Source organism: Pseudonaja textilis, chromosome 16 (genome assembly GCF_049901715.1).
Source record: "Pseudonaja textilis isolate UNSWEBS1 chromosome 16, rPseTex1.2, whole genome shotgun sequence".
NCBI lineage: Eukaryota > Metazoa > Chordata > Lepidosauria > Squamata > Elapidae > Pseudonaja > Pseudonaja textilis.
In genome coordinates, this window is record NC_142005.1 from 2,092,071 (window position 1) to 2,119,920 (window position 27,850).

General features: G+C 49.0%; 2 protein-coding genes across 2 annotated transcripts; one reads left to right on the plus strand and one right to left on the minus strand.

Moving 5' to 3' along the window:
• Window positions 1–1,984: 1,984 nt before the first annotated feature.
• Window positions 1,985–5,034, minus strand: BANF1 (barrier to autointegration nuclear assembly factor 1). The gene is made up of 2 exons (XM_026717664.2): window positions 4,900–5,034; window positions 1,985–2,645 (listed from the first exon to the last, which is right to left on the minus strand). The coding sequence occupies exons 1-2, from the start codon at window positions 5,020–5,022 to the stop codon at window positions 2,499–2,501; spliced, it is 270 nt and encodes an 89-aa protein (XP_026573449.1). The 5' UTR covers window positions 5,023–5,034; the 3' UTR covers window positions 1,985–2,498.
• A 4,712-nt stretch (window positions 5,035–9,746) lies between these two features.
• Window positions 9,747–27,615, plus strand: TAF6L (TATA-box binding protein associated factor 6 like). The gene is made up of 11 exons (XM_087913834.1): window positions 9,747–9,834; window positions 10,921–11,078; window positions 13,544–13,630; window positions 14,424–14,574; window positions 16,384–16,434; window positions 18,101–18,195; window positions 19,045–19,119; window positions 22,424–22,644; window positions 24,284–24,416; window positions 25,540–25,668; window positions 26,748–27,615. Exons 2-11 carry the CDS (start codon window positions 10,932–10,934, stop codon window positions 27,522–27,524), a joined length of 1,866 nt encoding a protein of 621 aa, XP_087769960.1. The 5' UTR covers window positions 9,747–9,834; window positions 10,921–10,931; the 3' UTR covers window positions 27,525–27,615.
• Window positions 27,616–27,850: the final 235 nt, after the last annotated feature.

Here is a 27,850-nt window from a genome sequence, read left to right on the forward strand (position 1 = left end):
TCGCTTCCATCCGTTTCTTGTTCAGCCTTCTGGCGCTTTGGAGAATTGCTTGAACCCCTGGCCTTTTGTGGCAGCCCTTCCGATATTGGAAGGCTGCTATCAAGTCACCCCTGGTCTTTCTTTTCACAAGGCCTTGACATACCCAATTCCCACAACCGCTCTTCGTGTCTCGGCTCCAGTCCCCTAAATCAGGGGTCCCCAACTACCGGGCCCCGGACCGGTACCGGTCCGTGGATCATTTTTTACTGGGCCGCAAAGAAGTGGGCGCCATCTTGTTTCGATGGTGCTCGAGAAAGTGCTTCCGGGTGAGCTTGTCGGTCGTCGGTTGGAAAGCGGCGTTTGGGTGCTGAAGGAATCCTTGCGCCTTAGTTTCGTTGGGGGGGGGGGCGGCTTTGAACGAAGAGCCGTCCCGATGGCGGTGGAGTCTCGCGTTACTCAGGAGATTAAGGAAGAGCCCCCAAAGCCCATCGACCGTGAGAAGGTACAAAGGAGTTGAAGGTGGCGGGGAGAAGCGAGGGACGGCTGGCTAGCCGGTCGTTTGGCTCGCCTTGCCTTGGTCGTGCACGTGCCGATGCCGGTACCGGTCCATGGATCATTTTGTACCGGGCCGCAAAGAATGAATAATCGTGAAACTGGTCCCTGGTACAAAAAAGGCTGGGGACCACTGCCCTAAATCATCTTTGTTGCTTCTTCTCTGCGCTCTTTCTAGAGTCTCAACCTCTTTTTTTTTAACATCCTGGCGACCAAAATTGGATGCTGTATTCCAGGTGTGGCCTTACCAAGGCCGTTATAAAGTAGTATGGACACTTCATACAATCTTGATTGTGTCCCTCTGTTGATGCTGCCTAGGACCGCATTGGCTTTCGGGGCAGCTGCAGCGCAGGGCTGGCTCCGATTTAAACCCTTGTCCGTTGGGACTCCAAGATCCCTTCGACAGTTCCACCAAGTTTTACCTGGTCTGTACCTACAGGTTTTCCTTGCCTAAGAGTAAGACTTTCCTTTGATCTAAGTTGAATTTCATTTTGTTAGATAGGGCCCAGTGTTCAAGTCTGTTGAGGTCCAACTGGACCTTCTTGGGTGTTGGCTCTTCCTGCCAGCTTAGTATCGTCTGCAAACTTGGTGAGTTCCCCTTCTATTCCCTCACCTAAGTTGTTAAGGAAGATATGGAAGAGTCCTGGGCCTAAGAGGGAACCTCGTGGCACCCCAACTGCTTCCTTCCCTCCAGGTGGATGTAGTTCCATCCTTGGCAATGTTATCACTTGTGGACTTCAACTCCCAGCATTCCCCCACCAGCTATTCTGGGAGCTGAAGTCCACAGATCTTGCAAAGGTTTGAACACCCCTGTTGTCAAGGGTGAGATTCAAACATCTCAGCAAACGGTTCGCTCCCCAGTTGCTTGGGAGGATGTGGCCATGGTGGGTGTGTCCGAGAGGGCCGTTTTCCACCTTCCCCACAGTCCGGAGGCTTCCCTCGGGCCTCTGGGAGGGCGAGAACGGCCTCCCCCGGGCTCCGGAGACCCCCTGGAAGCCAGAAACAGGTCCATTTCCAGACTTCAGGTACTTCTGCAAGGCCCATTCTACCGCTTCCCAGAGCCTCTGCGCAGACCCTGAACTTACCTGCATCGAAAATGGGCTGCGTGGAGACTCCGGGGTGTGTGTGTGTGTGTGTGTGTGTGAGCTGGTTGGTTCAAATACCGGTTGGGTGAACCAGATGCAAATTTAACATCCGGCTTTGTCCAAACCAGTCGAATCCCACCCCTGCCTGTTGTACAGTGAGATTAAGAGAGCAACTCCCAAGTTTTCTTTCAACTCAGCGACTAATGCAACTGTGAGTTGGGGGGGGGAGGGGGGGAAGCTTTGCCACACAGCCCTATGCGGGATCTACCCCCAACCCCCCCCCCCAAGTCTTCCAGTAAACCTTAGGCATTCTGCTGACGAAGAGAAACCCCCCCCCCACCTGCAATGACTTTTCAAGCACCCCGGAATATTAAACACAGCTGATTTTTTTATTGATTTAAAAACGTGGCGTTATTTGGGTTCCTGACAGTCAAAACCACTGTAGTGTCAAGTTACCCAGAGGGGCCCCGAACCTCTGCACCAATTTTCATAATACAGATCTCGGGGTTTTTTGGGGGTGGGGGGAACCAGGAGTTAAACCGCAACCCGGAAAGCCCCTTTCAGCAGGAGGAAGCGCTAAGGACGAATTCAACGGAGGAAACTACAGAAGGGGGAAAACCCAGTCGGGCGGGGGTGGCGGCGGGGGTTTGTCAACGACTGGAACCCGGTACCCTTCTCGACTCCCTCTTCAGAGGGGAGCAGGAGGTTGAGGGAAGATTAAAACGGCGCGATCGGGGGTTTTTTGTGTCTAGTTTTCAGAGGGAAATCCCGGAGGGAGCCTTGTGCACGCGGGAGTTTCTGAGGAGGGGGGGACCAGGCCCATGGTCAGCTACCTACAGAAGCCCCCCCTAGAGCCCCCAGCCCGGCTCCGACCCGCCACCTTCACAAGAAGGCATCGCACCACTCGCGCAGGCACCCGAAACAGTCTCTGGATTGTTTGGCGTTGGCTCCGCACGTGTCCTTCAGCCACTCGCGGAAGAGGTCTTCGTCCTTCTTCAGCACCAAGAACTGGCCCAGCACGACGTACGCCTGGGTTCAGAGGGAGGGGAGAGGAAAGAAAAGGGGAGGGTAGTCAGCCATGGGGATTTGGAAGCGGGGAGGGGGTCAGAGCGGAAGACGGGGGCGTCCACTTCAAGGCCCGTGGGGCTGCTGCCCTGGAAATGGTGAAGGACCGGCCTGCGGAGCCCAGGGCTGGGATGCAACTATTTTTACTACTGGTTCTGTGGGTGTGACTGGGTGGGCGTTGCTTTCTTTCTTTTTATTTTTGCAGCACCTCCACACACACTGGTTGTTGTTGTGTGTTTTTTTGCTCCTGGGCAAGCAGTAAGAGGGTGAGGAGGACCCCGGCACAGCTGATCGTCGGGAGGGGGAAAAAAAGGAAAAAAATACCTTGAGTGGTGACTGGGGTGGGGTCGAATGCACACAGCGACGTCGCCCATGCACGATAAGGACTGACTGGGGCACAGCCAGGGGCACAATATGCCGGCTCTCCAGACTACACAGAATCCTAACGACCGGTTCTATAGAACCGGTCTGAATGGGTAAAATGCCACCCCGGGCGGAGCCTCTGCAGAGGGTTGCAGGAGATTCCCCCGGCCCCACCTGGGCCACCCCAGGTGCCCCCGACAAGAGTGACATGGAGTTGGCTGTGCTCCCCCTGGCCACCCCCCACCCCCCACTTCAAACACAACCCTGATGAAATCGAGTTTGACACCCCTGGCATCAAACAAAGCCACGGGGAGGCCAAAGAGTCCTTGAATAGCAAGACGGGCAGCACCCAAATTGTAGCCAGTCAATAAATACACTGAATAAGTCAGTAAAAGTTCTGGTATCCCAGAACTGTAAAGCCCAACAGAGCAGCCTTATGGGTCCTAATTCTGCCTTAGGTAGGAAAGGTGGCGAGATGACTTTGGCGCCATCGCCAGGAGATGGCGAGTTCTAGTCCCAACATAGATGTGAAAGCCCGTTGGGTGACTGTGGGTTCAAGTCCCCTCTTGGTCATGCGCACCATTGGGTGACTTTCAGCCAATCACCAGGAGAGAGCGAGTTCTAGGAATCCCACCGTGGGCATGAAAGCTGGTTGGGTGACTGTGGGCCAATCACTTTGGAGTTCTAGTCCCGCTTTGCGCACCCCTTGGGCCCCCACCCTTTTTCCCAAGAGGCCCTCAAAACCTGGTTCTAGCCATGGTCTCCCGGAACCCCAAACGGAGAAGAGCCAATCAAGTGGCGGATTTGATTGCGCTGTTGCGGCCTTGTGGGTCAGGGGATTTTTTTTTTTTAAAGAGGTCTTTATTATGCAGGGTTTTTTTTTTTAAATAAAGGTCGTAAGTGAATTTACCTATGTGGATTTACTAGCTCGATGCCTGTGCTTTGCTACGAAACTATGTGATCGGGCTTAGTTTTTTGGGAGGAAAAAATTCTGCCTCTGCCTACCAGCATCCATCGGTATTCCTCTGGCTAGCGTCCTGCCAGTGTGTGAGAGAGCTGAGGGCTGTTTGGAAACTGAAAGAGTATTTGCTGTGTGAGCAAGAAGGAGACAGCAAGGAGCCTGGGCGTGGCTTAGCTCAACTGTTCTGTACTAAAGCTGCTTGGTGCTGTGAAAGTAAAGGTGAAACTCCTCTCCTCTGCTTGTGTTTTGCGTTTGGAAGAGATTTCTTTTCAGGTGGGGAAGGGGAGTAGAGCTCCTTAGCATCAGAGCGCGTTAATAATAATAATATAGGAAATACTCTAAATGCTCTGATGGTCATTTCAAAAAATCCTTTCTTAGTGAGCACCTAGAAGCCAAGAGGAACCTACATGCCAAGTTTCAAGTTTGTAGGCTTTACAGTTCTGGAGATTTTGTGATGATGCGTGAGCGGCATCTTTCTTTCTTTCTTTCTTTCTTTCTTTCTTTCTTTCTTTCTTTCTTTCTTTCTTTTTCTCTTTCTTTCTTTCTCTCTCCCTCCCTCTCTCTCACACTCACACACACATATAAAATAAACGCATTTGCACTGGAAGTGGGGAGCTGGGGACCGGATGGGCAAGGCATTGACCGATCTCTTGTCTCTTGCTTTAGTTCTAGGTCTCTCCAGACTGGCTGGCTCTCCTGGTTGGGGCAAAATCCGTTCTCATCCTGGGACAGACCGTGGAAAAGCAAGGTTGCTTCCCCCAAAGTTACAGGGACCCCACTCAAATTTCCCAAGGGCACAAAATGGTTTATCCAAGAAATGGAAACCGCAACGGCCTGCCTCTCCCCATCTACGGACCCAGGTTTGGCTCTCGGATTCGGGGGCTCGAAGGATACCTTGTCAAACCCTTTGTCTTCCAGCCTCTTGCCAAGGACATCTCCAATCCCCGCTAACGTGCCAACCGGTTTCTCGCCCATCGGCTCAGCCACAAAGTCCCGGTGCTTCTGGCTGGTCGTCATGTCGGCTGCTGCCTTGCCCTGGCTGGGAAGCAAGAGATCAAGTGTCCGTCAGAAAACAGGAAGATTCTTGGCCTTTGTTTAGCGAAGAATAATATACTTTACTACAGCAGAAGTGGTTACAGCAGAAGCAAAGCTGAGTCTCAAATTTTCGTGGGCAAATGTTAAATTTTCCCTTCCCGCCGGCCACGGGGTTATTAGTGACAGCCCAAGGAGGTTTTAACAAACAGTTTGAGTGACAGTCCCTCATTTGGAGGGCTGGCTGATACCGCATTGCTTCGGCACGTCCTTGGAACGCCGTCCCTTCTCACAGGACGGCACACTCTGGTTTCGATTCCTCCTGGTTCCCCCTCTGCCTCCTTCCCCCGTTACTAAAGTCAGGCTGTCAGCGTGCAGGGCATAGCTTTGGCCGACCGGCAGCCACGACATGACGTAAGACAGCATCTGGTGCTGGCTCAGGAACCGTCGGTGTTTGAAAATCCACAGGTTGTAAGGGGGTCGCAGCTGCCCACCCTGTTTTAATTCCTATTTTATGTCTAATCTCGGAAAGGGGAAAAAAAAGCTGGACTGGATGCAATTGTGCCGTGAGCAAGAGGGACAGGAACAGTTCAGGACAGACGAGGAGCATGTATCCGGTTTCCTCAAAAATATGACCTACTATGAAAGTAAGTCCTAGCTAGATTTTTACAACTGTCACCTAACAGTCGGGTTGGAAAATATATAAACCAGGACAGACATTTTAATACTGTCTCTTTAAGAGAATGCTAACATTGTAATTGGGTGTGGTTCCTCAAACGGCCGTAAGATGGAGCCAGAAACCTGGGCTGTTCCAGTTGCTAGCTGTCTTGTTCCGTCCTGTTGCTGAGAGTGTGTTCCTGCATTGCCCTATTGACTGTTACTGATCATCATTCTTCTTGGGTTTGATGTAAGTCTGTTACCGAACTGTTTTGGATACTGGACTTTGTAATTTGAATTATCCCTGGACTGAAAACTGACTGCTTTAACCGTGAATGACTTAGACTGTTTGTTGAACTTTGCTTAACGGTTTTACTGGAAGTAAAAACCTACATTATTACTATACAGTGTATCTGTGTGCTGGTTGTGTGTTATTCTTCACCACTCTCCCTACGTCTCCCTATGTGCACTCATTCTCCTAACGGGGAATTACCTCAACGTTGTGAGTTAATTTTGTGAGTTTGCTTGCTAGCAAATTTTATGTGATAGACTGAGCTAGCCGATGGCAGATAGGTAGATCTCTGAATGAATCTGTGATTCTGTGAGCAACTCAATCTGCCTGCCTGCTTTGCCTGATTTTGGGTAAAAGTTGCTTTTTATAAAAAAAAGTTCAATATTTATATAAATATTTATAATATTTACATACAAGCCACGCCCAGCCAGTCACATGACCACCAAGCCACACCCACAAATTAGGCTACGCCCATAGAACCAGTTAGCGGTCCCTGGGATTTAAAATTATGAGTTTGGTGGTCCCCGAGGTCCAAAAAGTTGGCAACCCCTGCTTTTCAGTCCTAAGCAGTTTCCAGAGTCAGCCTCTTGCCCCCAACAATCTGGGTCCTCATTTTACCCACCTCGGAAGGATGGAAGGCCGAGTCAACCTGGAGCCTGGTGAGATTTACCAAACTGAAGTGCCAAATTGCAGGCAGCCAGCAGTCAGCAGAAGTCTCCTGCAGTAGTGCATTCTAACCACTGCACTACTGGGACTCTTATAGTTATATTATAAGCCCTGTGGGTTGCAGTAGTGCATAGCCAGAACTTTAATTATGCGTATACTTTTATAATTATGTGCATAATTATATAATATGCAATATATATATAATTACAATTATGTGTACACTTTTGCTAATCCTCCATTAGCTGCCTGTCACCACTGCCTCCCCGCTCCGCCAATCAGGGTCAAGCAAGATGTTTTGAGAACTTCAGGCGGAGGTTGGTATGCAGCTTCTCCCAGCAGGTGACCTTGAAGCAGCATCTGGGGGTGGGTTGGGGGTGGTGGATACGGCAGTTACTCTCGCTTTCACCAAGCAGGTGTTACTTTCGCTTTCCTCCACAAACATCTCCCCCTCCCACCTTCATGGCAGACTGCCACTGCACAAGGAAGAGTGAGGTGGCAGCTGGCAGATTCACTTAATAACCTTGTTACTCACTTAACAACTGCAGTGATTCACTGAGCAACCGTGGCAAGGAAGGTCGTAAAATGGGCAAAATTCACTTTAACAGCTGTCTCGCTTGGCAAGAGAAGTTTTGGACTCAACTGAGGTTGCAAGTCAAGGACTTCCTGCATTTCTTTTGGTTTTCAGCAAAACTACCCCGCTAGCTTTCATGACTATAGAGTTGCTTAACAACCACTGCAAAACAAGGTCACAAAACCTGACCGATTGCTTGTTATGACATACAACTGTAATGGGAAGGCTCCATCATGGTTGTAGGTTGACAACTTTGCACAACTTTGATGGGAAGGGCAGAAAAGCCACAACCGCGGGACAATCCTGAATCCAGCCATAGGGCTGGCGGGCAAGGCTGAAAAAAGGAAGCCCACAGAAAGGGGTCATAGTTGCCCATCCCAGCTCTCTGCTACCGTGGCTGAACATAATCACGGAAGCTTTGGATTAACTACAAAAGTGCAGCTTTGACTGGCGCAGGTTCCCTCACGGCCAAAGCAGGTAACGGGGCTGCAACCATTTATTCGCCCTGGGTTAACTTAAGGCAGCTTCTCTTGCAAGGATTCTTCCCTTCCATCTTTTGCAAGGAGGGTTTAGCAACCCTGTCACCTTAAAGAGCCTACCCAAGCACACGCACACACAGAAACACACTGCAGTTTTATAGATACACATATATTCACATACACATAATTATTATCACCCACATAATTATATATATAACTATCAATATACATATAATTATACTAATTATTTATATTATATGCAGTTATTATATGCACATACCCACAAATTATACAATCCCCCATATATCCGCATACTCATATTGTGTGTCTGTGTATATGTCTATGTGTGTGCGTATATATATATATATATGCACGCACACACATACACATATATAAAATATACATATACACACATTGCTAATTATATATAGTGCCATCCCTCTTTTTGTTCTCATATTGATAAGTCCTCATTTTCTTTGTCACTGTTTATTTTATTGCTCTTATTATTTTACTTGTTTAGTTTCCACCTTTCATTTCTTCCTTTCGATTGTTGTGAGCTGCCTGTAGCAGCCCCGGAGCAAGAAAGGAGGCAAATAAGTTTAGTCATTAAATAAATATAAGTAGAAACAGACATATGTATAAACATATATAGGGTTATTTTTATTTATATATATATATATGTGTGTGTGTGTGTGTGTGTGTGTGTGTGTGTGTATGTATGTGTGTACATACATATATATATGTATGCGTATATGTGTGTGTATAAAATCATTAAATATAAGCATAGAGACATGTATAAACATATATAAGGTTTAAATATTATATTATTTTTTCCTAAATTTTGTTCTAATGTACTTTACTAATTTATTTGATTCTTTTTGTTAGCTTTTATAGTTTTTTTTTTTTTTTGTTTTAAATACGGTTTTACATCGTGTAAGCCGCCTCGAGTCGCCATGGGCGAATAGGCGACAATATAAATTTAATAAATAAATAAATGTGTGTGTGTATATAATATATAATCATTAAATAAATATAAGCAGACACAGAAATAGGCATAAACATATATAAGGTTTCTAACATTATATACACACACACGCCAATATTCTAAAATATATTTTGCATAGAATTGCATACTAAAATCCTATATTGCCCTACAAAAATTACTTCTTATCTGGGGCCGTTTCAAAAGTCGGACGATTCCCCATAGAAACCCACCCCACCCCCGAGCACGTCGACGTTATTCCCCCCCTTCCTCGTTTAGTGACGAGCTCAGCCTCCCGCGCCCGGGGCCTGCCTGCTCCCCCCACTTCTCCCTCGACCTTTGACCCCGCGGCGGCGCCCCCGCCCCCCCAGCAGCCGCAACAGCCCCGCCGCCCCCTCCGGACTCTCACCCGCTAGCGCTTCAACCGTCGCTCCCGCGCAACCCGCAAGTCTGCTTCCGGGTCGCGGGAGCGGCGGCTTTAAGGCCCGCTGAAGCGCGCGATAGACCGCCGAGGACGAAGGGCGCTCTGGACTTCCGGCGGCCTCGCTTTTTCTCTACGGCCCCGCAGCCGTTCTAGGCGCCCGAAGGAGCCTCTATGGAGCCTGTCTTGTTTCTGCTCCAGGCGTGGTTGGGGTGGGGGGGGCAGCAGAAGGGAGGGGTTGTCTCAATTAAAATGATCTAAATGCAAAAGTCTAATCGGAAAGATGGGTGAAAAATGGTTTGCTTTTACCAATATTATTATTTATATTAAGGGGCGTGCATAAATGCACTATCGTGCCTCCCCCGTCCCTGTCCTATTGTCCCCATTTATTCGTACCTATTTTTCTGTATTCTTACTCATGTTTATACTTACACCTATTATTTTGTAAGCGATTGACCAATCAAATAAATCAATAAATAAAATAAATATAGATTCCCTATCAAGGCAGCTTTCAGATGGGTGGACTTCAACTCCCAGAATGCCCCAGCCACCTTAAAGTCGATGAGGAGGCGCTGCCCCTTTAAGGAGCTGACACGTGACAGCCTTCGGGCAGGAGGCGGCTTCTGCCCTTAGCTGATCACGTGGCTCCCACAAGACGGCCAATCGGAGCTCGGCGCTCTTCGCGGCTGCTGCTGCTGGGCCGCCCGGACGGGGCCGAAGGAGGGGCGGGTGAGTGGCGTCTCTTTTCTGGCCCCCCGACCCAAATGGCTGCCCCTTTGCTGGCTTTGCGCCAGGATTTCATTGCATTTGGGGAAGGGGGGAAATCTCCTCTCTCCAGTATTTATTTTCTTTCTTTCTTTCTTTCTTTCTTTCTTTCTTTCTTTCTTTCTTTCTTTCTTTCTTTCTTTCTTTCTTTTGTTCTGTTCTTACTGTACCCTGTGATTATTATTAAGTGTTGCACCTGATGATTCTTGATTCTTGACAGATGTATCTTTTCTTTTATGTACACTGAGAGCATTTGCACCAAAGACAGATTGCTTCCTCACACTTGGCCAATTAAGAATCCTATTCTGTTCTTTTCTGTTCTGTTCTATTCTATTCTATTCTATTCTATTCTATATTCTATTCTATTCTTCTATTTGATTCTATTCTATTTGATTCTATTCTATTTGATTCTCTATTCTATTCTACTACTCTACTATTCTATTTGATTCTATTCTATTCTTCTATTTGATTCTATTCTATTCTATTCTTCTATTTGATTCCCTATTCTATTCTATTCTATTCTATTCCTTCATTCCAATTTCTATTTTATTCTATACTCTGCTAAAAAAAAACCTCCGGTGATGGAGCACCCGCAACTTCTGGTGGCCAGCAGTTCCACCGGTTAATTGTTCTAACTATCAGGAAGTTTCTCCTTAATTCCAGGTTGCTTCTCTCCTTGGTGAGTTTCCATCCGTTGCTTCTTGTTCTGCCTTCTGGCGCTTTGGAAACAAGATTAACTCCCCTCTTCTTTGGGGCAGCCCCTCAGATATTGGAGGAAGGCAATCATGTTCACACACACACACACACATCCTTTCCATTAGTCTAGACATGGCCAGTTCCTGCAACCATTCTCCATCGTATGTTTGACCCTCCAGAGTCCCCTCATCATCCTGATTGCTCTTCTCTGCACCCTTTCTAGAGTCTGGACATCTTTTTTGCATTGTGGCGACCAAAACCGGACGCAGTGGTCTTAACCAAGGCATTTTTTTAAAGTGGTCTCCTGCCTCTGTTTTTGTGTGATAACTGCGGGGCTCCCCTTCTTCCTCCCAGGACCCGACGCCATGTCTGAACGGGAAGAACGCCGCTTTGTGGAGATCCCACGGGAGTCCGTCCGGCTGATGGCCGAAAGTGCGGGCGTGGAGCTGACTGACGAGGTGGCCGCTCTGCTGGCTGAAGACGTCTGCTACCGTCTTCGAGAAGCAACCCAGGTGAGGGCCGCAGTCGTAGAATACAGTAACTGGGTTGGAAGGGACCTTGGAGCTGTACAGGTAGTCCTTGATTTATGACCAGCTGCTTAATAAGACATAATAAGAAAACGGGGTGGCCATACAGATCTCCCTGAAAAACGGGCGGCTGATAAGACATCCCCGAAAATAAGACCTAATGGTTCTTTGGTCCAAAAACAATATAAGACCCAGTCTTATTTAGTATCCATGACTATCACTAAGTGTTGTATGTTTTATGATGAATGTATTTTTACAGTGACTATGATAATGATCTATCACTATTCTTGTATGTACACTGAGAGCTTATGCACCAGAGACAAATTCTTTGGGTGTCTAATCACAGTTGGCCAATAAAGAATTCTATCCTATCCTATCTTACCGTATTCTATATTCTATTCTATTCTATTCTCTATTCTACCTTCTATTCTATCTTCTCTCTCTTCTCTTCTCTTCTCTTCTCTTCTCTTCTCTTCTCTTCTCTTCTATTCTATTCTCTTCTCTTCTATTCTATTCTACATTCGATTCTCCTATTTTATTCTATATTCCATTCCATCTGTTCTGTTCTGTTCTATTCTATTCTATTCTATTCTATTTTCTATTCTTATTCTATTGCCCTATTGCTATTCCTAGTCGATATTATTCTATTCTACTAATGACCATTTGAATTTACAGCAGAAAACCTCCAAAAGTACTTATGCCCCAGTTCCAAGAGCCACCACTTGTCCCCCACCATCCTATACCTGAATGTCTAGGGCTCAGCATCTGGCCTGCATTTCCATCATTTGTAGTCCTCAACTTACAACAGTTCACTGAGTGATCATTCAAAGTTACAGGAGCACTGGAAAAAGTGACCTTTTCACAGTTACAACCATTGCAGCATGGTCACATGATCAAAATTCAGACACTTGGCCACCGGCCACTGGCTCCTATTTGTGACGAGCAAAGTCGAAAACCAGATTCCTTTAACAAACCATGTTACTAAATTAATGACTACAGGGATTACTTCACAATTGTAGAATGGAATGGAATGGAGTGGAGTGGAGTGGAGTGGAATGGAATGGAATAGAATAGAATGGAATGGAATGGAATGGAATGGAATGGAATGGAATGGAATGGAATAGAATAGAATAGAATAGAATAGAATAGAATAGAATAGAATAGAATAGAATAGAATAGGAAACAGAATGGAAGGGGACAGAATTCTTTATTAGCCAAGTATGATTGGACACAGAAGGAATTTGTCTTTCGTGCAAATGCTCTCAGTGTGCATAAAATGAAAACATCAAATACATTCATTGAGAATCATAAGATCCAACACTTAGTGATAGTCACAAGTTAAATCAAATCATACTAGGAAACAACTAAAACAATATAAATTGTGAAGATACAGGCAACATGGTTATAGTCCTAAGTGGCAAGAGAGAGATACTAGGAAGGATGAGAAGGTCAACAGTAATAGTGCAGACTTTGGAAATAGTTGGACAGTGTGGAGGGAATTAGTTGTTTAGGAGAGTGATGGCGTTTGGGGAAACCTGTCCTTCTGTCTAGTTGTTCTGGTGTGCAGGGCTCTATAGCCTTGTTTTGAGGGAAGGAGTTGAAACAGTTTATGTCCAGGATGTGAGGGGTCTGAAGGTATTTTCACAGCCCTCTTTTGGACTTGTGCAGGATATACAGGTCCTCGATGGAAGGCAGGTTGATAGTAATCATTTTTCTGCAGTCCTAATTCCTCTCCGGAGTCTGTGTCTGTCCTGTTGGGTTGCACAGCCAACCCAGACAGTTATAGAGGTGCAGACGACAGACTCAATAATTCTTCTCTAGAACTGGATCAGTTGTAGTACTTGGGCAGTTTGAGCTTTCTGAATTGGCACAGAAAGAATTTTATATAAACATTATATACAGAACATTCTTTGTTGTGCTTTTTTGATGACATTTTTGACGTTAAGTGCCCATTTTAGGCCTAGATAGACCCTACAGTATCAACTGTCTCTACTGTTGATACTGTGTCGTCTAGTATGGTAAGAGGCGGTAGTATGGGAGGGTTTCTCCTAAAACTTACCACAATTTCCACACCATTTCTACATTTGTGGCAAGAAAGGTTGTCAAATGGACCAAACGTTTTGCTTAACGATGGCCTCGCTTAGCGACAAATTTCTGGCACATTTGTGGTCGTAAGTCAAGAACTACTTGCATTTCTATAGCTATTTCTTCTATTTGTTTGTGACAAGGCTGTCTCCTAAATAACAGAGGGGAAGGGAAAGATGGCACACCTCTGGGGTCAGGAATATCGTAGCTTGGAGCCTGGCTGGCCAACCCATTTGTTGCTTTCCGATGGGCACATCTGGAAGCCAGGAGCCCTCATGAAGGGTTTACGGCGCAGTGCTTAACGGAGACGTCAATCAGTGGGAGCCGCTGTGTTGACGTCCGATTCCTTCTTGCCTCGCTTTTAGAACAGTTCCCAGTTCATGAAACACACCAAACGGCGGAAGCTGACGGTGGAAGACTTCAACCGGGCTCTCCGATGGAGCAACGTGGAAGTGAGTTGGGTCCCTAGGGCAGCGGGAGGGAATTTCTCCATACAGCAAACTCAAGGGAGGAAGCCTCATTCGCTTGAGAACCGTCTGACTAAATTAACGGCAGTGATTCACTTAAGAACTGTGGCAAGAAAGGTCGTAAAGTGGCGCAAAATTTAATTGTCTCATTTAGCAAATGTTGGGCTCGATTGGGGTCGTAAGTTGAGGGCTACCACCTACATGGGCAGCAAAATCCCACCGATGAGGCCAATGAAGAGTCACTTCAGCAAAGGTTCCCGGCCTTGGCCGTGGCCAATTTTATGGCTTGTGGACTTCAACTCCCAGAATTCCTCAGCCAGTCATAATTCTGGGAGTTGAAGTCCACAAGTCATAAAGTGGCTGGCTGAGGATTCTGGGGGTTGAAGTCCACAAGTCATAAAGGGGCTGGCTGAGGATTCTGGGGGTTGAAGTCCACCAGTTGTAATGTGGCTGGCTGAGGAATTCTGGGAATTGAAGTCCACAAGTCATAAAGTGACTGGCTGAGGAATTCTGGGAATTGAAGTCCACAAGTCATAAAGTGGCTGGCTGAGGAATTCTGGGAACTGAAGTCCACAAGTCATAAAGTGACTGGCTGAGGAATTCTGGGAGTTGAAGTCCACAAGTCATAAAGTGGCTGGCTGAGGAATTCTGGGAATTGAAGTCCACCAGTCGTAAAGTGGCTGGCTGAGGAATTCTGGGAATTGAAGTCCACCAGTTGCCAAGGCTGGAGTCCCCTGACTTGAAGCAATGCTGATTGTGTGGCTGTTGCTGTACGCAGGTGGTGTGTGGCCATGGCTCTCCGGACCCTCTCCCTTTCCGGGCCATTAAGGAAGGAGAACTTTACTTCCAAGAAGATCGCGAGGTCAACCTGGTGGAGGTTGCACTGGCCACCAGCGTCCCCAAGGACTGTGCAGAGACAGCCGTGAGAGGTAGGCCACGGGGAGAAAAATGGTGTTGTGGCCTGTTGGCCTCTGGCCCCTCTGGCAACCAAGTCAGAAGAGGAGGAGGAGGAGGCGTGGGAGTCAGGGTTAGCATCAGGGCAACCTGAGAGCTCTGAGGGGGAAGAGAGAATGGAGCTGGCAGAGAGAAAGAGAGAGGCAGAGGCAGAGGCAGAGCGTGGGCCATCCGTCAGCCCTCAAATGGAGAGTCAACAGCCCCCAGGTTTGCAGGTGGCTGATGAGGAAGAGGAGGAACAGCTGGATCCAGTGCCTGATGTGCAGGAGGCAGAGGAGAGGAGAGTAGGGGAAATCTATGGGCCGGTCCTTGAGACAGAAGAGCCACCACTGCTAGCAAAGCCCCACCGTAGCCCTGGGGATCAAAGGCAGGGGGCGGAGATGAATAGATGTGGCAGACAACTCCCTGCCGGACGGACTTGTTTAGCCTGAGGTGAGAGAGAAACTTTTTGTCAGGGCTGTCGGCATTCCTAATAAAGGAGTCATTGATTGAACTTCAGAGGGTTTGCTGTGTTTGGAGAGCTGAGTCAGAACAGAAGGGGGATGGGAGGCCACCCAGTGATCTCCTCCAAGTCACTTCCTGACTATGGAGCTGTCTTCCTGGGGTGGCATCGCCTTGCCTTCCCCTGTCGGGCTCCGTTAGCGCTAATAGATAAACTGTCTTCATGCAGCTTATAAATGAGGTGTTACATGAACATTTGTACAGAGCTGTATTGGTATATCTTGATGATATCTTGATATCTACGGATACATTTATATGTTCTTTGTTTTCCGGACTGAATTTCCTCCACTTAAAAGATGGTTCTTGGGAGAGTTTTTTCTCCAGCTGAAAGTAACCTGGACATTGGGGGCAAAGTTGGAGATATTAAAGGGACTTTTCTTACTTATGTAGCTGTGTTGCCTTTGTGCCGCGCCCCTTTGGGTCATCACACCTCCTTGCAGCAAACAGCCAACAGCCTGTTTCAACTTCAGCACAGGCTGTTAGCACAAACAGCTGATTGGCGGTTGGATCGGCCTCCCAACGATCAGCTGTTTCAGGTTGCAGGGATTGCCTATTGCTGCCTCTCCAGTTTGGGCCTCCGTGTGGCCCGTTTTCCACCCGTTCAGATCCCCGCCTCCTGGAACGGGGTGAAAATGGAGTGTGCAGAGGCTGAAAATGGGGCACGCAGAGGCAGCAATAGGCGATAGCAATCCCTGCAGCCTGAAACAGCTAATCGTCAGGAGGCCGATCCAACTGACAATCAGCTGCTCGTGCTAATCAGGCAGTGCGGAAGCTGAAACCGGCTGTTTGCTGCAAGGAAGCAAATTGCTGGGTCCGAGTTTTCTTCTTCTTATTTTCCTCCCCAAAAGCTAGGTGCGTCTTATACTTCGGAGGTCTTATATTCCCAAAAAACTACACTACTTACTGCCCATGGATAGAAGCTGTTTTTCAGCCTATTTGTCCTTGTTTTTATTATTCCCCTGTACCGTCTGCCAGATGGTAACAATTCAAATAAAAGGGGTTGCCCAGGATGAGATGGATCTTTGAGGATGTTTTGAACTTTCTTAAGGCAGCGGGAGCTATAAAGCTCTTCCAAAGAGGGGGAGAGGACACCCCATGATCTTCTGGGCAATGATATTCACCCTCTGGAGTGCTTTCCTATCTGCCCCGGTGCAATTGGCAAACCATACAGAGATGCAGTGAGTTAAGATACTCTCTATGGTGCAGCGGTAGAAGGTCCCCAGCAGTTTCTCATCTGTTTCTGAGCAGCGTCTCTCTGCCACTGATGCTCTCTTCTCTTCTAGTTCACGTCTCTTACCTTGATGGGAAAGGTAACCTTGAGGCACAAGGATCAGGTAAGGATTGTTAACGCGGGTTTGGTTGTACTTCTTGAAACAGGCCAGCACAATCAGGGATCACATGTTTATTTGGCGAAGTCTGAGAGCGGCAATTGCGTTTTTTGTTTTTTTAAATCGTTCATCAGAGGTTTAGTTTATTGTCACCGCACCTCTTAAAAAAAAATTAAATACAATCTTCAGTGTACATTATCATAACTATAAAAATAAGATGCAAACACACATTCTAGACATAGAATTGAAAACCCCTGATAATGCCCTCATATTGCACTATACAGTATAATTCAACAGAGTTCCCGCCCTGGGATAGAAGTTGTTTTTCAACCTGTTTGCCCTTGTTTTTTTATTATCCTGTACCATCTGCAAGATGGTAATAGTTCAAAAAAAAAAAAAGGGGGTGCCCAGGATGAGATGGATCTTTGAGAATGTTTTGAACTTTCTTAAGGTATTGGAGTATTGGAGCGTTTCTGTCAGGCTTCAAGATTTTCTGCCTTTGCTTTGCAACTTTCGGCTGTCATAAGTAACGGGGGGAAGAGGGGGAATATGGTTATGGGAAGCAAACCGGAGGTGTTATAAACCAGAACTGTATAAGCTGGGGGGTACATTCTCGTGTAGGTTTCTATCCTATGTTATGCGCAGCTGCAACCCTTTATCAAAGTATGTCAAGGTCAACGGACAGAGGCCTCATCACCACCTGGAGATGCCCACACGATGATATACACAACTTTTAATTGGATGAGCCAATTGAACTATTGGGGGTGGGAACGTTGCCATCGCTTTGTATATGTGATTTACGCGCCCATTTTCTCAAATTCAGAATTCTTTTGTTGCTACCACTTGATTTCCAGTAAAAGATAAACTTTTCTCTGATTAAAGGAGTCCAAGTATTTCTTTCTTGGATTTTGAATGGAGCACCAGCTGACAGTTTCTCCATCTAGCCAACTTTAGGGTGTGTGGAGTTCAATTCCCAGAATAGGGCTGGCTGAGGAATTCTGGGAGTTGGAGTCCACCCATTTTTTGAAGCATGCCGGCTGGTGGATTCTGGGAGTTGGAGTCCATACATTCTAAAGCTTCCTGGTTTGAAAAACATTGGTGAACTGTGTGGCCATTGGTGAACTGGGATATTTAAGTTGTGAATTAGTGAAGGCTTCCTTGCACAAATGCAGAATCTGAGCATATTTCTCAGCAGCTCCCTCTGTGAAGGGAACGGGGGATCCCCGGGAACTGTAATTCAACTGGTAGAGTCTATTCTGCCGATCAGAAAGGTCGGCAGTTCCGCGGTTCAAATCCCTAGCGCCGCGTCATGGAATGAGCTCCCGCTTCCTTGTCCCAGCAGCTTCCGCCAACGTAGCAGTTCGAAAGCACGTTAAAAAAAAATGCAAGTAGGAAAATAGGGACCCCTTTGGTGGGAAGGGAACAGCGCTCCGTGCGCCTTCGAAGGCATTTAGTCCTGCCGGCCACATGACCACGGAGACGTCTTTGGACAGCGCTGGCTCTTCCGCTTTGCGACGGAGATGAGCAGCGCCCCCTAGAGCCAGAAACGAGTAGCACGGATGTGCGAGGGGAAAAACCTTTTACCTCTTCAGAGCCTATTGGTTTCCCACTCTACCCTTTCTTTCCCTCCCTTTTTGGGGTTCCAAGACCTCCTCTTCATTTCTGTTTCCAGTGCCCAGTGCCGTCTCCATGCTGACAGATGACCTGTTGAAGTATTACCAGCACGTGACTCGGGCCGTACTGGGCGATGACCCTCAGCTGATGAAGGTGAATCAGGAGGAGAGCCTCTGGTAATAGGAGAGGACGGGAGGCGGAGGAAGACGAAGGGATTTGCAGAGAGCGGCCCTGAAAGAACCCTCAAGACATTTACAGATGAACAGAGTTGGAAGGGGCCTTGTAGGTCATCTAGTCCAACTCCCCTCCCTGCCCAAGCAGGAGGCCCTACACACCATCTCTGACAAATGGCAGTCCAGTCTCTTCTTGAAAGCCTCCAGTGATGATGAAGCTTCCACAACTTCTGAAAGCAATTTCTATTCCATCCGTTGATTGTTCTCCCTGTCAGAAAGTGTCTCCTTATTTCCAGGTTGAATCTCTCCTTGTTTCCATCCATTGTTCCTTGTCTGGCCTTCAGGTGCCTTGGAGAATAGCTTGACCCCCTTCCTCCTCTCTGGGGCAGCCCCTCAAATATTGGAAGGCTGCTCTCCTGTCCCCCCTGGTCCTTCTCTTCCCTAGACTAGCCAGGCCCAGTTCCTGCAACCGTTCATCGTATGTTTGAGCCTATAGTTCCCTCATTATCCTGGTTGCTCTTCTCTGCAGTTTTTCTCTGCACCCTCAAATTGGCTGATCTCAACCTCTGTTGGGGAGCCATTTTGGGCAACCCCTCTGTGTCATGTTCAGTTCTAGGAGAACTTTTCTGACAGAGCAATCAACCCATGGAACAGAAGTTGCCTTTGGAAGTTGTGGGAGCTTCCATCACTGTCGGCTTTCAGAAAGACATGTCCTCCGTCAGAAATGGTGTAGGGTCTCCTATTTGGGTTGAGGGTTGGATTAGATGACCTACAAGGTCTGTTACAAACGTTGACCAACATCAGCGAGTTGAACCCTTCTCTCTCCTAGGTTGCCCTCCAGGATTTACAGACCAATTCAAAGATTGCGGCTCTCCTGCCTTACTTTGTCTACATCGTGAGTGGGGTGAGTGAAGGATTCGTTCATTCATAAATTGCTCCTCCAGTCACAAGGAGCTGACCAAGATCATTCACCACTTGTAGTTTTACTGTGATGACCCGGGAAGCTGTACAAATGTAACAAATTCCCAAATGTAAATACATTTCCTTTTATGCCTCCAACTTGGCCCCCACTGTTCAACTGTTCTCAGTTGGAGATTAAATTCTTTCCAAAATAATCTCCAAAAGATAGAAATACAGTCCAAACTCAAGAGATAATGGAGAAATTAAAAAAAAACCCAAAACAAACCACACTGAAGGAATTTGCACAACAGACCAGTATAATTAATTACAAACTTCAAGAAGATAACAAGGCACGGTCTGTTGGACGAACACCAACCAAGATAAATCTCAGGCAGAAATAAAACGCGCTTTGCTTGTTGCAACGCTGTGTTTTAAACGCCCCTCCTATATATTATTTCCCCCAGCTGTAGCCAATGAGGGGGGGGATTATGGCCGCTTCCTCTCCCATAAGCCACGGGGACGCAACCAGATATTTTCATAAGGATGGAACGATGGGCGCTTAGATGGCCGTAAAACGGAAAAAGAGACTCTCTGTGCCAAAAGGAGAAAGTTAACTGCCCAATCTTTTATGCTCACCAGTGTGAGGTTCAACTATTCTAGAAGATAATTTATCTCCGATTCCAGGTCATTTGTGCCCATTTCCCTTGGAGAAAATCAATCAATAGCATGTAGCCTTTTTCGTTGTTACCCTTGTATTTAAATTGCTTTAAAGATTTAATTATATGGGACTGGAAGGGACCTGGCTCGAGCAGATCTTTTCAGACAAACGGCTGTCCACTCTCTTCTTAAAAAATCTTCCCGCGATTGAAGGGAAGCCGTTTCGCGGCTTATGATTATGGCTTCCCACAATGCCTCTAGCCCAGAGGTATCAAATACGATTTCGTTGAGTGCTGCATCAGGGTTATTGCGATGACACAAAGGGGCATGATACAAAGACAACACAGTCAGATAATCAATAAGACTGCCTTTATTATCTCCAACTTTGCCTCAAATGTCCAGGTTACCTTCCGGCTGGAGAAAAAGTCTCCCAGGAACAGCCTTTGGTTGCAGAAAACGAAGTCCAAAACATGAGCAACACAAATTGTAACTTAAAAGTCCAAACAAACCAAGCTGAAGTAATTATCTTGACAGGGCAGGAGCGAGAATTTCAGACTTGAAGGCGGGGCAAAACTCAACACGGTTGGTCAGATTGCCAGGAACACAGATAAGCCACGACAACACAGGATACAGTCACGTTTGCTCCCAGCAGCCTGCCTTTCTTATCAACTCTCTGCCCAGCTGTGGCTAATGAAGGGAAGCAGGGCCCTTTCCTCCCCCGTAAGCCACGCAACCCACATTGCTCCCTTCTCCATTCCTCCCTGCGTGCCCTAGGATGAGGAGGGGGTGGGCCTGGGTCTTCCTCCGAATTCCCTCTCCCTTGTTCTACCTCTCCCTTGTTCTACCTCTCCCCTGCTCTGCCCAGCCGGACTTTGCCCTTCCCCAGTTTTCTCCACAGCCAACGGAGCCCCTCTCCCGCTCCCTGTCAGCGGTTCATCTTCCTCCTCCTCAGATTCAGACTCCGACAGGGGCATGACAGTTATGTTTGACCTGGGGGGGGGGGCGGGGAGGCATGGCCAGGGTGGGCATGGCCAACTTCAACATCACTCATGTCAGGGGCCCTCGTGTTGTGGTGGCCGAGGTGGGGCTGGGGGATCCATTGTCTCCAGCAGAGGAAGGCGAGACCAAGAAGAGTGCCAAACCCTTGTTGTCCAGGGGAGCTAAGGCGGGATTTTCCTTCCCTCCCTTCCTCCTTTTTCCTTCCCTCTTCTCCTTTTTTCTTCCTTCCCCTCTTTCCTGCTTTTTCCTTCCTTGCTCTCTTCCCGTCTTCCCTTTTTGCTTTGTTTTTCTTTGGTCTTCCCACTTTCCCTTTTCTCCTTTCCTGTCCCTTCTTGCACGCTCAAAGGCAAAAGCGGAAGAAACATTTCTTCTCCTGTTTTGCTTTTAGTTAATCCTCCCAAGCTCCGTTTTCGCTGGCGGAGGCACCGTGGGCCAGTCCTTGACCGTTTCCACAGCTGTCCCGCGGGTCAGAACCCCCCCCCTCCCATGGGTCGGATACGGCATCCGAGTTTGAGTTTTACACCCCTGCTCTCCCCAGAAAGACAGCCAGCCCTGTGATGGCATCTGAAGCTCACCTGCCTGGAAGTGGGGGACCTCCCCCCTGTTTTCAAGGTGGTTGTCCTTGACACAACCTAAGTAGGAAGGACCACTTCAGGGAGGCCTTGTGTTCTGACCATAATTAAGCCCACGCTTAGTTAAAACAACTCATGTTTTATTTCAACGCTGGAAATGATGTGCGTTCCCAGCCTGTAATGAGATCCAGACAGTTCCTCGAGATAAGCACCCACCTTTCTCTCCTTTGAACGGCTGCCAACAACTAGAGTGCCAAATTAACTGTAAAAAAAAACCAGCCGAAGTACAAAGTCCACACAGAGCTTCAAGAATTAATCCGAACAGAGTGAACAAAGTTGCTTCCTGCAAAGGTTTCTCTACCTTTGCATTTCCTTTATCCCTTAGGGGAGGGGCAATCACCTCCCTGCCTTACTCCTGAGTTGCCCCTTATGTTTCAGCTGCTCTCACCTTCTGACAGCTCTGAGCACACGCGCACTGGGAACAGGCTCCCTGGGATCCTCTGCCTTGCTGCTGCCAAACTCTGGAAGCTGACATGTCAGGACTCCAACAATCCACCTCCACTCAAATCATGACTCTCTAGCTGCACCTCTCAAGAGTAAAAAATTGATTTATTAGTAGTGACCACATCGGCGTTACCTGGGTGCAGCCGACTCGAAGGCACATCATTCATTTCCCCCTTGACCCTGGTCTTCCGCCCACCCCCTGGATGTATATTGTCCAATGGGACACACCCATAACCAAGAGTCATCAATCATGCTCTCCAGTAATAATCTTGCGTGCCAACAGCTTCGGCTGCCAAGGCGATTATCTGAAGCATTTAGGGAATGCACTGCTTTCCCTCCACTCTCTTTCTGCTGGCAACTAAAAAGACCAAAGAGGTATTTTTTAGTTGACAACACAACTCCCAGATCGTTCTGGCCCCATCTCTGCGTCGGAGGACCCTCGTCCGAGTCCTCTCCAGACTCCCAGACTGGTCCCTGTTCTTCCCCACTGTCCGATTCCAACTGCCGTCCGCGTAGGGCTGCCAGCGAACCACAAAAACCTTGGGTGAGATGTTTGCTCTCTGCCTTCCTTTGCAGGTCAAGTCGGTGAGCCACGACCTGGAGCAGCTCAACCGCCTTCTGCACATGGCCAAGAGCCTCATCCAGAACCCCTACTTGTGCCTGGGGTCCTATGTCAAAAGTCTCATTGCCAGCGTCATGTACTGTGTCCTGGAACCTTTGGCAGCCTCCATCAACCCGCTGAACGACCACTGGACCCTGCGTGACTACGCGGCCCTGCTCCTGGGCCAGATCTTCTGGTAAGCCCCCCCCCCCCCAGGCCCAGTGGCCCTTGACTCGGTGCCCCATGCTTGCAGTTGCTGGCCAAAGCCAGCAGAGTGGGGTAGGCATTCCAGAGCTCCTGCTTCCAAGGTCTACTCATCCTCTACTTCCAGGGGTCGTCAACCTTTTGGACCTCAGGGACCAGCAAACTCCTAATGTTAAATCCGCGGACCAGAGATCCTCGGAAAATCCCAAAAAAAGTCTGCAGGAAAATTCCCCACCCCGTTTTCCTACTGATCCATCATTCTTTATTTGGGATCGCAGGATACCGTCTCCAGCTCCGTTCTCAGGGGGGAGAGAAGGAGAGACTTTTGGCTTCATGCAAGGAAAACAGCAGAAGCAGCAGAAGTCTTTCTTTCTCTCCCCAAACTCCACCAGAAATGAGTCTTTGCCGGCGCAGCCTCTTGGAGCAGGAGAGGCCTTGCAGGGTCCCAAAGACTCAGTTCTGGCGGAGTTTGGGGAGAGAAAGAAAGACTTTGGCTGCTTTCCTTGCGTGCAGCCAAAAGCAGAAGAAGAAAGAAGAAAGAAGCAGCCCGTGGCCAGGCCAGGCACGTGGGGTGAGTGGGGCAGGTTCCCCCCGTCTGCCCTTTTCCCTCTCCCCTCACTACCTCGTGTTGTTCGCAATGCAAGCGGCGCAAGCCTTGTGTTCCCACACAGCCTGGATTAATCGCTTTGGGGAGGGGGGACATTTCTCTGCTGTTGAGAAAACACTGCTGAGAAGGCTGGGAAGCTGAAGCGGCTTCTGGGCTGAGGGATTCTGGGAGTTGAAGTCCATGCCTCTTCAGGCCGCCACAGTTGATAAATCCTGGTTTAAGACGGTGTGTCAACTCACCAATCGGAGACAGCCAGGATTAAGCCAAGGTTGTTTAGATTGTGTATAACAGGCAAGACCCAGAGTTGGAAGGGACCTTGTAGGTCATGTAGCCCACCCCCCTGCCCAAGCAGGAGACCCTACACCATTCCTGACAGATGGGAGTCCAGTCTCTTCTTGAAAGCCTCCAGGGATGAAGCTCCCACAACTTCCGAGGGCAACTTCTGTTCCATGAATGGATGGTTCTCCCTGTCAGAAATTCCTCCTTATTTCCAGGTTGAATCTCTCCTTGTTCAGTTTCCATCCATTATTCCTTGTCTGGCCTTCAGATGCCTTGGAGAATAGCTTGACCCCTTCCTCCTCCTCTCTGGGGCAGCCCCTCAAATATCCTAAGGCTGCTCTCCTGTCTCCCCTGGTCCTTCTCTTCCCTAGACTAGCCAGGCCCAGTTCCTGCAACCGTTAATCGTATGTTTGAGCCTCCAGTCCCCTCATCCTCCTGGTTGCTCTTCTCTGCACTTTTTCTAGAGTCTCAACATCTTTTTTATAGTGTGGTGACCAAAACTGGATGCAGGACTCTAGGTGTGGCCTTACTCAGACTTTACAGAGTGGTATTAGTCCCTCCCTTGATCTTAATTGTATCCCTCTGTTAATGCAACTTAGGATTGCATTGGCTTTTTTGGCTGCTGCTGCACACGGCTGGCTCCTATTTATTTCACTGGCTGCCCACTAAGACTCCGAGATCCCTCTGACAGTTCCCACTGTTGAGCCTGGTTAATTAAGATAGGACTTTCTTTCCCCTTTCTCAGGACTCACGGGGATCTGGTGAGCAGCTTGTACCATCAGATCCTGCTCACCCTGCAGAAGGTGTTGGCTGACCCCGTCCGACCCCTCTGCTCCCACTACGGGGCCGTGGTGGGGCTCCACGCCTTGGGATGGGAGGTAAGCTGTGGTTTTGGGGGTGCCTCCCCGGGGGGGCCTTCGGATCTCTTATATGTCAGCGTTCCACTCCAGCGAATAACTCCGAGGCAGACATCGTCTCCAAACGTATTTATTATTTGGGGAGTAAACTGGCACTTCTGGGAAATCCTGAATCTGAAAGTTCCAGGTTTCCTTGCAGTTAAGTAAAAAAAAAAACTACAAATCCACCCCTGCACCCCTCAAGGCATCACATGCCCCAATCCCCATCCAGGTGCAGAAATGACGTGACCTTGTTCTGATCCAAACCTGGTTCCAAGAGAGCAAACAGAAGACAAAGGAAGCAGCCCAACCCTTTGCGGCTTCATTTACGAATCTTGTTCCTTCACAGATCAAAGGCTGCTTCCCACTAATTAGCTCCAACAAGAAAGAGCCATGCCAAGGTGGTGCAAGGCTGCCAAGAACACTAGATAAAGTTACTCAGAAATATTTCAAACACAAAGAGTCTCCAAACACCAACCAAGATATTCCGAACGTCCACCAGGCTTGAGTGCAAAAACGTCTTTGCTTCCTGCAAAGATCTCCAGTTTCTCAGCTGGCTTTTATCTCTTGAGGGAGGGGCCATCACCTTGCAGCCTTACTCCCGAGTCGCCTGTGCTGCTGCAGCTGCTTTTTCCTTCAAGCAGCTGTGCGCGCACACACACACACACACGGCACAGGCTCCTCGGGGTGCTCTTCATCACTGCTACCAGCCTCCACAATCTCCAAAGGCAGCACTCCACTCCCTGATGGTCCTGGCCCCATCCCCGCCTCAGACGCAGGCCCCTCATCCGAGTCCTCGCTCTCTGAGACCTCAGCCGTCCGCACCTGCTGCCGGCGAACCACAACAGACCTTATAAATTACAAACCCACCCCCTGCCCTCCTCATCGCATCAAACGCCCCATCCGTCCCAGCTTGAGACGTCCCCTCACCCAGGTGCAGAGATAACATGACCTTGAATTAGAAAAAGGATGCTATTCTGTCTAACCACATGCGCTCCAAGAAATTCCCCCCTCCCATTTTCCCAGGCTCAAGAAGGTGGCAGTGTAGAAGCGTCGGGTGCTAATCTGGCTTCCAAAGCTGACATTATGGGCCTCTCCCACACAGGCTGTGCAGCGAGTCCTGTACCCCCACCTCTCGACGTACTGGTCCAACCTGCAGGTGGTGCTGGACGATTATTCGGTGTCCAACGCTCAGGTCAAGGCTGACGGACACAAGGTCTACGGGGCCATTCTGGTGAGTCTTGTTTTGCAAGGACTGCAACATTTGCTGGTCGTCCTCCACTTACGACCGTTCGGTTAGTGACGGTTACGCGCTCAGATGGGACCTCTCTTTGTCACGGTGGCCACTCCAGCCGGAGGATTATGTTTTATAAGCAGGCAAGAACGGCACAGTTGCCTCGACTTAATGACCACCACTGCCGTTGTTTAGGGATTCAATTCATAAAGGGAGATACCTCCGATTTTACAACTGGATTTTTTTTTTTTGCTGTGGTCATTATGTCCATCCAACTTTCCCCATGCTTGTCCGGAGCCAGTTGGGAAGGTCACAAACGACAGTCTCGTGACCCTGGTGTGGCCACCCAAAGGGGCGTGGCACAAAGGCAACCCAGTCAGATGATCAGTAGGAGTCCCTTTATAGTTCCAACCTTGACCCCAATGTCCTGGTTCCCTTCTGGCTGGAGAAACCCCCCCCCAGGAACAGCCTTTGGCTGCAGAGAATCAAGGCCAAAACGTGAACCATAGGTTTGCTGTCACAGCCAGAGGCTAAACAAATAAGGGGCTGCCTTGAATTCCAACTGGCCCAAACCCCTTTCAGCACAGGGGAGTCAGGATTCCGGCCGTTACCCCCATTTAAATCCTGAGTCTCGAGCAAAACTTCCAAAACTTCCAAAGGATTTATTGGGAGTTAAACTGTCCGGCATTGCCTGGGTGGAGCCGACTGAGACACACAATTCACTGTCACTCTTAACCCTGGTTTTCCCCCCACCCCACCCCCTGGGTGTTATCGTAATTCATATTCTCCAATGGGACACCTCCCTAGCCCAGAGTCATCAATCAGGCTCTCCAGTTAGAATTTGACCGGCAGAAACTTCGGTCCCTTAGAAACTATCTTTGAAAACATGTATGGACTGCAGTTTCTGTTTGCAAGCTGCCGCGTTGCTCCCCCGTGCCTTTCTGCTGGCAACTCTAAAAAGACCGTAGAAATATTTGATGAGTTGACAGACGGTGCATAAAAACCTTGAGAGAACTAGGGGCTTGAGTTGGGAGAGGATTATGGGGTTGAAATGATGCCCGTCCTGGCTCTCCCTTCAGGTGGCTGTTGAGCGGCTTCTCAAGATGAAGGCCCAGTCCCTCTCGGTGCCCGCCCAGGCCGAGGGCGCAGGTTCGGAGGGGCGCCCGCGGGATGGAGTGCCTTGGCTCAGCCCCCTCCAGGACGCCCAGGTGGAGTTTGGCTTCGGTATCGCCAGCCACCTGCTACAGCTGGGCAGCGGGGTGGGCATCCCGCCCAGCCCCCCGGCCGTCTCGCTGAACGAAATTTACCAAGAACTCTACTACTTCTTCGGCGACAGCCTGGCCACCCGCTTCGGCACTGGCGCGGGGCTGTGCCCAGCGGGGCCGATGCCCGCCAGCCCTCCCAAGGCCGCCGACACCAAGAAGGAGCAGCCGGCCTTTGGCGGCGGGGACGCCGTGCGCAAGATGCCCCAGCTGACCGCCAGCGCCACCGTCAGCCCTCGGGAAGAGGAGAGCCCCCGCGTGGACTTTTCAGCCGGCCGGCCGGCCTTGCACCGCTCCGCCAGCCTGGCCCGTTCCCGCAGCGCCCTGCGCCAGCAAGGCCACCGGCCCGTTGCCCGGGACGTCTTCCAGAAGTGCCGTTTCTCCCTGCAGGGGCCGCCCCACTTCAGTTTTGTGATCGCGGGGCGGCAGGTCGACCGCCGTTGCCAGGGCCGCCTCTTCCAGACCTCCTTCTTACAGCACCACGGCCCCACCCACGTCTCGCGCTACGCCCAGAAGCTGCCCATGATCGGCCGGACCAGCAAGCCCACCAAAAAGTGGGGCCAGTCGGATTATTCCCTCTACTTACCTCTCTGAGCAGTGGGCCTTTTTTCCCCCCCCAGAGGGAACACCTGTAAGGACCTGCCCGTCCTTCTCACTCCAGAAAGTAAAGACTGTCGAAAACTGAGCCTTTCCAAAGGAACCTTTTATTGAACCGAAGTGAAAACAGGACAAAGGGAAAGCAGACTCTAAATCCTCTTAGGCCAGGGGTCTCCAACCTTGGCCCCTTTAAGACTTGTGGACTTCACTCCAAAGCTCAGCCAGCAAAGCTGGCTGAGGAACTCTGGGAGTTGAAGTCCACAAGTCTTAAAGGGGCCAAGGTTGGAGACCCCTGGCCTAAGGCAATACAAGTTAGACTTAAA